The sequence below is a fragment of the Prunus avium genome, chromosome 1 (assembly GCF_965620075.1).
Source record: "Prunus avium chromosome 1, drPruAviu1.hap1.1, whole genome shotgun sequence".
In the NCBI taxonomy this organism is placed as follows: domain Eukaryota; kingdom Viridiplantae; phylum Streptophyta; class Magnoliopsida; order Rosales; family Rosaceae; genus Prunus; species Prunus avium.
In genome coordinates this window covers 21,485,738-21,498,541 of record NC_142284.1, presented here as the reverse complement: position 1 = coordinate 21,498,541, position 12,804 = coordinate 21,485,738, and the positions used below count along the sequence as shown (strand labels likewise).

Sequence of the window (12,804 nt, the reverse complement as noted above, 5' to 3'; positions counted from 1 at the left end):
GGAATGGAGTAACGTGAGATACGAAATGCAAGTAGAAGGAGAAATTAAGTCACTTGAAAGTTCAGGAGAGAAAGTGAGACAATAAGCCAAGCATAGATGATGTATCAGTAAATAAATAAAATAAGCCTTTCTTTTTTATAGAAAAAAAAAAAGCAAAAAAAATCCGGTGAACGCTGAGGTGGCAATGTCACGTAGCCGCAGAAAAGTATGCACTTGGACAAGCTCTATTTATACTAAACTAAAGCTGATTTCGTTATCCGTTTGTAGACGTTGCAAACTCCTCACTTCCACTTGAGCATGGCTTCGTCTTCCTCGACTCTGCTCCTTCCACTTGGTAATCACTTTTCTTCTTGATTAAAGCCTTCTTTTTATTACTTTTCCCTCTTCTTATCAATCTCAATGTGCATGTTCAAAATTAGAAAACTCAGTAAAAATAAAAATAAAAATTCTGTGTTTGCCTTTTTCTCTCTCTTGGGTAATATTATAATTTATAAGGCAGAATTTTTTTGAAAATTTCCATTTAAGTATGTACTTGTGGGATTCATATGTTGCGAATTAGTTAGCAGAATGATTATGTTATATTTTTATTTTATTTTGTATTATCCTGTTCTTCGTAAAATTCTGTTAGTTTCTTTTAATTTCTAAATCAAACGGCAGTTAGGCTATAGAATTTGAGATAGCCCTCATCCACTTTCAGGGGTGACTGTGAACTCTAGTTCTTGGAGTTGGCTATTGAGGCCGGTGAGTGGTGTTGTTTAATTTGTACAATTTGAACCAGGTCCACTGTGTGTGATTCAGGTCAAAGATTTAAAATGGGGTTTTGCCTGTACAAATCTGAAGTTAGCGACGGGAACAATTGTTTCTCTTTTTGGAAGGAGAGGGAGCAGTGAGTGGCAATGTGAAGGTTGAACATTGTCCAGATCGTATTGCAGCTTTGCAAGAAATGGGCTATAAATGGAGGGAGCTTTGAAATTTTGGTGCTATAGAAAAGCAGGCAGTTGGAATAGAGTCAGCTTCTTAGATAGGAACAGCATGGCCCTTGTAGATTTATTTTTAAATTTTACAATTAGGGCTTTGGGTAATGGTTTAGGATCTAAGGCTTACAGCTAATCCTAGGCCCTGAACCTTAGTCTACAGCCTAAGGTAATGAACCAAAAAAAAAATGGTTGTTTGGACGGCATGGGGTCCTGTCGAAGAAGCTTGGTATGTGTCTGTACCACAGCTTTAGATGTTCTGTTTTGCTTTCAAGTTTTACCTATATGCTATATCACAGCTTTAGTTATGCTGTTTTTCCTTTAAATTAGCTCATCTTGTGTTAGGTTCTTCTGGAAAAAGGATATCTGCAAATTATCAAGGCATTTCCTGCGCAAAAGTTCGGGGTGTGCTTGTGCGATGTTCAAATTCAGAACTTACTGTTAAAGCTGCAAGATCAAGAGGATATATGGATCAGTTCTGTTTAACGAAACGAAGAGATATGATTGGGTTGCTTCTTGGAGTTTCAAGCCTTGTGATAGACTCATTTGAAGCAGAGGGAGCTGGCTTACCCCCAGAAGAAAAGCCTAGGCTATGTGATGGTTCTTGTGAGAAAGAGCTTGAAAATGTATGGTGAGATTGCATGGATCCCTTAACTGCATATTTGGAGTTCAAATATTACTCGCTCCAAAATTCTAGCAGATTTTATAGCAGTTATAACTTGCATAATACTGATCTCTAGCTTGTTCATTAAATCTTTAAAAAATATGAAGTTTACAAATAATATTGTGATTCAACTATGGGGACTTGAAATATTTCTCAAACTGGAAAAATGGAAGTAATGCTTAACAGGATTTCAAGTCAGTTTTATGTAGCTTGCCCGAATGAAAGGTTCTATTTGGGGTTTTCAGGAAAAAGGGTTAATACCTAGAACTGTGAGGCTCGTTCATAGTTATGCTTAACCCTTTGCATACTGTTTAGTGCAACAATAGACAACAATATTTTTATTCAAAATAGACAAGAATATATAAAGATATACATAAGTAATTATTTCCAAGTAATTAGTGCTTTCTCACATTAATGAAAGGACACCTGCGATATGCACGTTGTGAAAAATCTAGTTTTAGTGCAGCCTTATATGTCATGACACTCCCAATTTCACTCCACCAATTTATTTCTATTTATGTATTCCTTTTCCATTTATGAGTCTTCAACTCTATTACTTTTTTCCTCCTTATTTTCCAAGGATGTTTGTTGCCCATTTCAGAATCGTTGTGATGAGTAGTTCACTCTACAAACTTTTTTATGATCCTGAATTTCTATTTATCTCTTTCCCCTGAAACTTTGCATACACACCAATTTGAGCCTATCTATTTAATCCCTTCATATGGTTCTTGTTGTGGCATGAGCTCCAAGTTTTGTGCCAGAGCTAGATATCTATTAACTGAATCGGAGTTCAAGTTAAGTTGGTCAAATCGTCTCTGCTAGCACTATTTTAGCTTTCACTTTACATTATGCAACCTGAGCATAACCTCCCAAGACATTATTTAAACGTAATGATTTGTGTCTTTTACTTGAGATACGTTTTCTCCACTTTATAGCAGCTCATATGATCAATTCACTCTGTTGCTGTCAGTTAATAAGGATGCATTGTTTCTGGTTTAAATGATCATAATCATTTTGTTTTCCCTGGAAGTTCATTGATTTTATGTCAGTGACGAATGTTCTTTGTTGATGTGAACTATCAACCGTATTGGTAATGGATGCTAAATTTGTCTCTTTGTTGAAGATACCTACGGTAACTACAGAGTCCGGTTTGCAGTACAAGGATATAAAAGTTGGTCAAGGCCCCAGCCCACCAGTTGGTTTTCAGGTGTGTAATGTTAAATTTTAGGTTAAATTTCTGAATGTTGGTTCTTCTCCATCTAGGAGGTATCGAAGGGACTACAATGATATACAAACTAGGAAACAAATGAACCTCATAGAAGTTGAAAAGTTGACACACAAAATTCTACTAATAAAAACTTCCTATTTCTATTAAAGCAATTACTTTACCTTCCTTGTGCTTTAAGAACAATGTATGATCAGAATTGCTCTTTCCGAATTTCTCCATAGACTAAGTAAATCTCCCAAACCAAGCTCTAGGAGATTGCTTAAGCCATACAGAGCCTTCTTTAGTTTACTGACTTTCTCACCACCTAAACCAACCGCAAATCCAGGTGGGAAATCCATATTGGGAGAACTAGTTTTCGGAATATGTTGGATTTTTGTTTTCTCTGACACAAACAAGCACTTGATTGTTAATAGAATTTAAAGGTTATTTTCTATATTTGATATTGGCTCTTGTACCATCATCTCTGCTTCTTTGTGAATCTCCGTAAAATGCACTTCTTAGCAGTCCTTAAGATAATCACAATTCATAAGTACTTATTGCCTCTGCAGCCACAGGTCTTGGGTACCAGAAGTTCAAATATAAATTTTCTACTTCCTTTTACTTTCTGGTTTCCTAGATATGGTATCAATGTATATTTTACGTCAAATTTGTGGCATCTCCTTACTGAGAATAAGCCTTCCTCATACTTTCTTAATCTCCGTATATGTGTTGTTTGCTTGACTGAACCAAGCTAGCTTGATATCACTCCAGGTGAATTAGCTAATATTATGGTTTAGCTATATGGAAATAGTGGGTGGTTCTATCACAGAGAGAGAGAGGGAGGGATAGAATTCTATACAGACATTTATCTACTTGTAATTAGATGTACATTGTTTATTGTGTTTTTGACTCTCATACGGTGACAAAGTTTGTATAATTTTTGTGTAGGTGGCGGCGAATTATGTTGCCATGGTTCCATCTGGACAAATATTTGACAGGTATCACATTGTTATACCTTGATAGCAGCAAAAAAAGTGCAATAGCTTTCATGATTTTCTTTCTTTAGAAATAGTTTTATAAAATAAGTTAAAGTACAACTCTGAGGACAAGTTATCCACATCATATATGCATCAATGTAGACAACAACAATATTGCAAACAATCAAAACACAGTTAGGAATAAAGAACAGATACTTTCCAATCTACCAAATTAGAAGAAAACATTATGTTCTGAAAGCTTAAAAGAAACGGAAACCCAATGTCAAGAACAAAATCTGACTTTGTCCCATAAAACTTCCGCCCAATCCCCACAACAACAGGAGAAAACAATACGCTGGATACAATATATCGTTGGGTACAAGGCACACACTTTATTAGAACTTTTTCTTTCCTTTTCCTGATCAGGAGCAGAACTTTTACTTGGACAAGTTGTCCATCACACGTACATCACCGAAGACAGAAAAACATTGGAAACAATAGACTTTCTAACAACGAGAAAGATCCAAACACAATTGAGAGGCCTAAATAACAGGGTTAGCAGCTGTTTACTATCTACCAAAATGGGAGAAACAATATGTGATGTAACTCAGAAGACAGTGAAGCCAAAAATGAAGACAAAAGTCTGAATTTGTCCCATAAAACCTTCACCTCCTCCCTACCATGATTTCAGAAAATGTTTTATTCCTCTTCAATGACATTACCAAAAGACCACTACCGCACTACTAAACCATAAAACTTTTTCCTTCTTACCACCACCGAAAGAAATGTGCTTCTCACACAAAAAGAATAAGCATGTAGCTGGATTTACCCAGCTCAGATAAACTTCCCTAAACAGACTCAACCACGAGTATAATTTTATTGGGAAGTGTTGGGAAGTGAAGAAAAAACCGATCGTCATTTTTTCCGTCTCTATGCATTATGCACCATTGGGAAGCTTTGGGTATTCTCCTTTGCATCAAACCACAATAGCCTTAACATGATAAACTATCCAAGCAACATATACCCTGGCATGGTACTTACTCATGATATGCATCACTTGTTCATTTATTAAGAGTTGTTAGTATTCAATAATAAAGCATCTCAAAGATGTAAACTTCACGTTGGTTAATTTGTAAGTATGATCTTGTTGATATTTTCTAAAGGTTTTCCGCTTGGGACCTAATATATGGTGGCGTCCTACATCTTTTTTTAATTTTTAATTTTATTTTTATAACTTTTTTTTTTTGGTTCGGAACAAGTTTTGTGGTTGACAAATTTTGATTGGGGCTTAGATAAGATCCAGGTTCTCACTCTTGTATTCTTTCTTCAATTATACAGTTCCTTGGAGAAGGGTCAAGTTTATATATTTCGTGTTGGCTCTGGTCAGGTATGCTCTATAAATGTCTCCAATCATTTGATTTATATTTATGATTTTTCAGTCATCCTCATCCTCATTAGAGAAGAGTAATCACATTAATGATATTGTGGTCTATTTGTGCTTTCAGTTCCAAACTTATCCTATTTAATCATGAGTTTGCTTCTTGAAACAATTAATACAACTCAAATTTTTTGAGTAAAATGTAATTATAGGTCCTGTCATTGTTTTGGTGATAGCATGTTATTGTACAATCACCCAAAAAAAAATTTTTTGGAGAGAAAAGATTACATGAAGTACATGACTAAAGGGGAGGCAGAAGGATTGGTACTGTTTGAATCACATTATCTCATTCTCAATTTGTTATAGGAATTTAAAAGTAACTTATCGTGCTGGGAGAAAGGATGTTTGTTAATAATTGTTAATCTGAATGAGTAGAACAGGTGATCAAGGGACTTGATGAAGGGATCTTATCCATGAAAATAGGAGGGAAGCGCCGACTCTACATCCCAGGATCGGTAAGTTTTTTACTGTGTTATTTGTAACAGAAAAACTGGGAACTTTATATTTCTAAAAAAAAAGAAAGAAGAATTATTTTCAATTATCTGAGCATTTATTCCTTGGAATTCTTTTCTAGTAGAATACTTTCCCATCATGTCAATAGCAGTGCAAAATTTCGTTGATCACAGTGTTTATGAGATTACTCAGCCATGCAGCTTATCCAAATTTTTTTAGGCTGGGGTGCTCACAAATGTATCATTACCTGGAAAACTAAGATATTATTAATAACAGCTCCTCATGGAAGGTTTATCGAAGAGAAGGATGAGATACATTTTGCTTTCTCTATTTGACAAGGTTTTCTTTGGCCTCTACTAGGCTAGAGGCTTCTGAAACTTTGGCCTGCTGTAAAATCTGACTTTTATCATTTCTTTATCAGTCAAAAAAGAAAAAGGGAAAAAGAATGGTATTCAAAAACCTAGAACCTGTTCGAGGCATTATGTGTTATGCTTCTTCTGTGGGGTTGAGTTGAAACTTTAATAGTCATGATTGAATTGGCTTTGATATCTTCCAACCACCAATTGCAAGTGCATCTATGAATTCACAGCAGGATAGTTCTAACCTTTGTGCTTTTACTCTGGTTTTGATTAGTTGGCGTTTCCCAAGGGTCTCAATTCAGCTCCAGGAAGGCCAAGGGTGGCTCCAAGTAGTCCGGTCATTTTCGACGTGAGTTTAGAATACGTACCAGGCCTTGAAATTGAGGAAATTGAGGAAGAGTAAGAGAACAGATACCTCCCTTCTTTAATTTACCTTTTCTTAGTTGTGCCATTTTTTTCTAAACAGTGGAGCCACAAAGGGAACCATGATGTAAGGACTTGCATTGAATATGCCAATTAATTCATCTTTTTTCTGTTTCAAGGGTTTTCTCTTCAGTTCCTAATTTTCTTTAATACAAAGTGTATAAAAACTCTATTGTCATGTCTTCTCTTAACATTTGAAGCACAAAATAGACTAATCTTACGACAGCGTATTCTTTGCTTGCTATAGTTTGGGTAAGATCAAATATCAAGTGTAATAACCCGATCCTAACTTTTTTTTTTTTTTAAAATCAAATAGAAAGATTCATTCAACCATAGCACCAACTAATGATAAAGTTTACAAACGAACGGAGAGCGTTATTGTGGCCTCATTAAAACCTTGCCATCCAAAACCCCCAATGGGGGAAAATCCGGTCAAGGAAAAAGAATACCACCGCATTTCAAAAACAAACAATGAATTACACCAGAGCTATATCCTTATCTAAAAGAATGCTTAACCATGGAGGAGCACGATCTTTCCAAAAAAGTCAAGATCTCACTCTCAACCCATGCTGAGCTAGCCTATGTGCCACCCCATTACCCTGCCGGTGTTGGTAGAACACTCCAGCCACCTCTCGATCAACCATTAACCGACGAACATCCTCCACCACATTACCAATATTACTCCACCAATCCAACCCATCTTTAAGAATAGAAACAGCTTCTTGAGAATCAAGACCAATGGTAAACCGAGTAAAACCCATGTATCCCATCATCAATAACCCTTTCCGGACAGCCACCAACTCCGTGCCCAAAACATCCAAACCAGGTGGACCAAACGATGCGAAACCACAGATAAAGTTTCCGTCGTGGTCACGACAACATCCCCCCAGACCCCGACCACCTTGCTCACGTCCCACAGCCCCATCACAGTTAAGGAGAAGAGTATTGACCCGTGGTTTCAACCAACGGACCTGTGGAGAGACAAGGGGGAGCTTGGACCGCTCCTCACAAGATTTAAACACTTCCAGCATTTCCATCGTGTTTTCCACCATATTATCCACTCGTGTAATCTGTTTCCCATGCAAAGAATCATTACGTAGTTTCCACGCACTCCACGCACAACAAGCAAAGCGCTCTAAGTCAGCTTTCAACAGCATTGAAGCCACAGCCTCAAAAGCATCAGCGAAGGTGCCCCCCGCCATATTAATTCGCCGGATGAAATGGGTACACTTCCATAGCTTTTGACTCATTTTACACGACCACAAAGCGTGGAAAGCATCTTCAAGATAGTTCCCACACCTTGAGCACACATGAGACGGAATCACCCTTTTCTTAAATAAATTGACTGCAGTTGGCAGAATTTCAGTACACGCCCGTCAAAGCAGCATCTTAATTTTATTGGGGACAGCAAGCTTCCAAATTCGCATCCAGAAGCCTTCTTGAGCACTCTGATCCGATCCCCCCACTCCAAAATCCTCATCGCACTGCCTTACCGCCACACGATACCCGATTTTAACCGGAATATTTCCCGTTCTTTGAGAAAAACCAATATTTGCTATCACCCAGCTGTGAAACTGATCCCAAAGCGATGCCAGAAATGATATCCCGATCTTCCAAGCTAAAATGTTGCTCTAACAGTGGTAAATTCCAAGAGTCTTTGAGAAAAACCAATATTTGCTATCACCCAGCTGTGAAACTGATCCCAAAGCGATGCCAGAAATGATATCCCAATCTTCCAAGCTAAAATGTTGCTCTAACAGTGGTAAATTCCAAGAGCCAGAAGCCGTTAGAAGGTCAGAGACCATAGAAGTCAGCTCCACCCCTCTAGTCATCAACGGTTTAAACGTAAATGGTTTTGGAATCCACCTATCTTGGATAACACGGATAGAAGCTCCATTGCCCACCCTCCAAAGCAAGCCATCCTCAATAACCTCATATCCCCACAGAATAGATCTCCATATCATTGACGGCGAGCTCCCCAAACTAGCCTGCATAAAATCATCCTTTGGAAAATATCGGGCTTTAAGCATCTTAGCCACCAGAGAGGTGGGGTTCTCTAAAATACGCCAAGCCTGTTTTGCGACCATGGCTTTATTAAAAGCTTCAAAGTGTCTGAAACCAAGGCCTCCCAGACATTCTGGTTTACACAATTTTCTCCAACCCAACCAATGAATTCCTTTCCTACCACTCTTCCCCCACCAGTACCTTGCAATCATAGCAGATAATTCTTGACACAAAGATTTTGGCAGCTGAAATACTCCCATTGTATAAGTAGGTAGTGCTTGACCAACCGCCTTAATTAAGACTTCCTTGCCCGCCGCTGATAGCAACTTCGTATCCCAAGTATTAAGCTTGCACCACACTTGTTCTCGCACATGATTAAACATCCGGGATTTGCTGCGTTGAGCTAAGGTGGGCAGCCCAAGGTAGCATTCATGACATGTAACAATCGGCACTCCAAGCATTTCAGCAATCAGTTGCTTCATCACCGGATTAGTGTTGGGGCTAAAACATACTGCAGACTTATCAAAATTAATTTTCTGACCAGATGCTCTCTCATACATGCTGAGAATCTGAAGCAAATAAGCACAATCAGCAAGATGGGCATTACAAAAAAAATAGGCTATCATCTGCAAAAAATAAATGAGAAATAGTAGGTGCTCCCTCAGCCACGGAAATGCCGCTAATACGCTTGATTCTGAGTGCGTTAAAAAGCAAAGCAGACAGTCCCTCCGCACAAATTAAAAACAGATAAGGAGAGAGAGGATCTCCCTGACGCAGCCCCCTTGATGGCACAATCATTCCCAAAGCCACCCCCCGAACTTGAACAGAGTATGTAACAGTGGATATACAATCCATGATTAGCTCCACCCACCTATCGGTAAAGCCCAAACGCTTAAGCATAGCCTCAATAAAGGTCCATTCCACCCTGTCATAAGCTTTAGACATATCCAGCTTTAGTACCATTTTCTTCAGCTTACTCCCACCATGCCGTTTAATAGCATAGATGCTTTCAAAAGCAGCAAGAATGTTGTCTGTAATCAGCCGTGTAGGGACAAACGCGCTCTGAAACTCAGAGATGATAAGCGGCATAATAAGCTTCAACCTGTTAACTATAGTCTTGGAAATCATCTTATAGATAACCGTACACAAACTAATCGGCCGAAACTCCGTAACTTTTACCGGATTGTCAACCTTAGGAATGAGCGTCAAAAGTGTGTGATTAATTGCTTTCACACTGGCATCCCCATTCAATACATTAAGGCAGTACCCTACCACATCATTGCCTACCACCCCCCAATACTTCTGATAAAACAGTGTCGACATACCATCCACTCCTGGAGACTTAGTAGGAAACATTTGACCCAAAGAAGTTTCGATCTCCTCCCTTAAGAAAACTTGATTGAGGCGCAAATTTTGAGATGGAGTGAGTATTGGTTTGACCACCTCAGTGACTGCCCCTGCCTCATGAAGTCCATTGGAAGCAAACAAGTCTTGAAAATAATCACAAAAAACAATGTCAATACTTTCAGTAGATGTACGCCATATCCTCTGATAATCTACAATAGTCGTAATTAGATTCCGTCGTCCCCGCATTTTTGCATGTTCATGGAAAAATCTAGTATTTTTGTCCCCATATTTCATCCATGAGACCCGCGATCTCTGCCTCCACAACATTTCTTCTCTTTCCAGTAACACATCCATTTCCCTACAAATATCTCTCTGTTGAACCTCAACTACTGGAGAAGACCTTCTGCTTTGGGTGTCATCTAACTTCCGCTGCAGACTTCGGAGCTTTGTGGGTATTCAGCCTACATGGTCATTATTCCACGTCCGCAGAGGCCCTTGACATGCCTTCAATTTCTCTATGACAGTTCCAGTCTCAGACTTCCACGCATGCGTAATGACGTCTTGGCAACCCTCAACAGTAGTCCACATTTCCTCGAACAAAAACCGCTTATGCTTCCGCGCCCAAGTACTTGGTCTCAAATATGACAACAAAGGGAGATGGTCAGACACCATAGAATTCAGATGATGCGTTGTGACCTCAGGAAAGGTCCTAACAAAGTCACCATTAGCCACCATTCTATCCAGCCGAAGCTTTACATTCCCAGCCCCTTGCCACCGGTTAGACCATGTAAACTTATACCCCTGAAACTGAATAGTTGTCAAACCACACTCCTCCAAAGCTTCCCGAAAGGCCCTCATTTGTGACATGGGTCGGAAACGGCGACTGTTGTGTGGATTTCAGCTGCATCAAAATGGATTAAGCTGCATCCTCAACTTGTGATACTCGCAAGTGCACGAGCCGTTCGGTAGTATAGCGTATGTAAGTGCGAGGTCGATCCCACGAGGATTGGTGATTGAATGATCCCATTCATTTCTCCTACAAAAAACAGAAATGAAAAAGAAAGGAAATAAATAAAACAAGGAAGAAAGAAATAACTAACTCAAGCAGATAAGTTCCCAAGTTCAATTAGATTAATGGATTGATTCTAGCTAAAGTATGATTAAGCCATGGTGTGTGGTCATAACCTTGTGTTCCTAATTCCCTAATTTGATCATTTGTTGTCTAACCTAAAATTAAGCATTAGGAACCCATTAAGCATAGAAGAACATTTTAAACAACCAAATATGTATCTAATCCCTGTTGTCGAATGTCCATACATACTCTTCCTATTCATAGTTCAATTCGAATTAAAGCATGGTGTCTACTCTTAATTCAAACCAAGATAGCTAACATGCAAGCCTAAATGGTGATCAATCATTCAAACTAGCATATTAACTTATAAGCATAATGAATAAGAACAAAAACCATAATTGAAACTTGGAAACTAATCAAACTTGAAACTAAAGAAAAGAATTTACATAACAATGAAAATTAAGTAGAACTTGGAAAAACTTAAGGAGAATTTCAGCACAAAGATCTCATTATAACAATTGAAAACTAGAAAGAGAAACTAAGAGAATTTGAGGGAGAGAAGGGAAGGGAGCTCTAGAGAAGTGTTTGAGAGCTCCCCCCCTTGGGGTGTGTTTACAAGCTTGGGAAACCTCACTATATATAGGCCTAAGGAAGCTGAAAATCTGAATTAAGTATGGCTAATGCATACAACACTTGTTTTATAAAATCTGAAATGGTTGATGCACTTCACTAATGCATACAACACTTGCATTATAAAATCTGAAATGGTTGATGCACTTCACTAATAAATCCCACCAGCAGCCCTAGCTCATCTTCATGTCACCATGACCAAGCTTCCAACCAGAAATAATAGCTCATCCTGAGGTCAGCATGACCAGCAACTTCAAGGGCTTACGAATTGGGCTTCCCTTAAGGAAATTAAGACTTTAAGCACTCAAACTTGAAGTTCAGAATGTCTTCTTTCCAGCCATATATCATTTGGGCCAATCCAAGATCGGAGGAGGAAGTTAAGGCCAAAACAAAATGCTAACTCATTTTGCGCGCTGATAAAATCCATCCTGAGCATGGCTCTGTGTTTGCTAGGTAACAGACTCCACAATTATCCAATGGGGCTGAATTTCGGATATGTTATAGTATACACCCATTGGAACAACTTTCATGAAGAATGTGGCCTCATCCGAGCTATGTAGGTTGCTGAAACAAAGCTTGCAATATGACCTACGAAACTGGGCTGGCAGGGGACTGTAGCCAAAATTGAGTTTGTCTTTAAGCTCTTCATCCATTCATCCAAATTAGGCCCTAACATGCACGGATTGCATCATTTACTATCCAAAGCCATCATTATTACCTAAAGCTCAATGAACTGAAAGATAAACACAAAAAGGATTAAAAGCACAAGTTTAACTCAAAAACATAACCAAATCATAAGCTAGAAGGGTACAAAATGATATACAATTATGAACCAATCAAATACCCCCAAACCTAGATTTTGCTAGTCCTCGAGCAAAACAACACAAAACAAAGTTAAAAACAAAACAAGAAGTTAACTAGACCACTTTCGTAGGTAACTCGATTGCATTGAGCGAATGCAACAAGCCTTTAAACCTCTAGACATCCCTAGTAGGAGGAGTTGTGTCTCCTGAGGGTTTAACAGTTACGATACCCACAAACGTTTTTCTAACTCTACAAAACAAAATGGTTAGAAAACTTATTAGATTTGTTAGTTCTTAAGCAAAACCAAAACCAAAAACAAACATAAAAATAAAAACAAAACACAAAACACAAAAAACAAAAAAAACAAAATCAAAATAAAAACTCAAAACAATCTTTCCGAACATTTTGTGAAGAGAAATGACTCATGCACATGACTTAAACGTTTTGACAAT

At 38.4% G+C, this 12,804-nt stretch overlaps 3 protein-coding genes across 3 annotated transcripts; 1 reads left to right on the top strand and 2 right to left on the bottom strand.

The window, feature by feature from the left end:
• Nucleotides 1–248: 248 nt before the first annotated feature.
• LOC110773003 (FKBP-like peptidyl-prolyl cis-trans isomerase family protein) lies at nt 249–6,613 on the top strand. Its single transcript, XM_021977493.2, has 7 exons — nt 249–334; nt 1,320–1,600; nt 2,762–2,845; nt 3,794–3,843; nt 5,161–5,209; nt 5,641–5,715; nt 6,347–6,613. Exons 1-7 carry the CDS (start codon nt 298–300, stop codon nt 6,473–6,475), a joined length of 705 nt encoding a protein of 234 aa, XP_021833185.1. The 5' UTR covers nt 249–297; the 3' UTR covers nt 6,476–6,613.
• Nucleotides 6,614–7,040: 427 nt separating this feature from the next.
• On the bottom strand, nt 7,041–7,697 carry LOC148297563 (uncharacterized). Its single transcript, XM_088247565.1, has one exon. The coding sequence runs from the start codon at nt 7,695–7,697 to the stop codon at nt 7,041–7,043; it is 657 nt and encodes a 218-aa protein (XP_088103691.1).
• A 2,605-nt stretch (nt 7,698–10,302) lies between these two features.
• Nucleotides 10,303–10,704, bottom strand: LOC148297562 (uncharacterized). Its single transcript, XM_088247551.1, has one exon. The coding sequence runs from the start codon at nt 10,702–10,704 to the stop codon at nt 10,303–10,305; it is 402 nt and encodes a 133-aa protein (XP_088103677.1).
• Nucleotides 10,705–12,804: the final 2,100 nt, after the last annotated feature.

Excerpts from the sequence above, each read along its gene's own strand:
- LOC148297563 (XM_088247565.1), bottom strand. The coding sequence starts at position 7,697 with ATGGCGGGGGGCACCTTCGCTGATGCTTTTGAGGCTGTGGCTTCAATG.
- LOC148297562 (XM_088247551.1), bottom strand. The coding sequence starts at position 10,704 with ATGAGGGCCTTTCGGGAAGCTTTGGAGGAGTGTGGTTTGACAACTATT.
- LOC110773003 (XM_021977493.2), top strand. The coding sequence starts at position 298 with ATGGCTTCGTCTTCCTCGACTCTGCTCCTTCCACTTG. Across the intron at positions 1,601-2,761 it reads GTGAGAAAGAGCTTGAAAAT|ATACCTACGGTAACTACAGA; the intron begins GTATGGTGAGAT and ends TCTTTGTTGAAG. Across the intron at positions 3,844-5,160 it reads TCTGGACAAATATTTGACAG|TTCCTTGGAGAAGGGTCAAG; the intron begins GTATCACATTGT and ends TCAATTATACAG.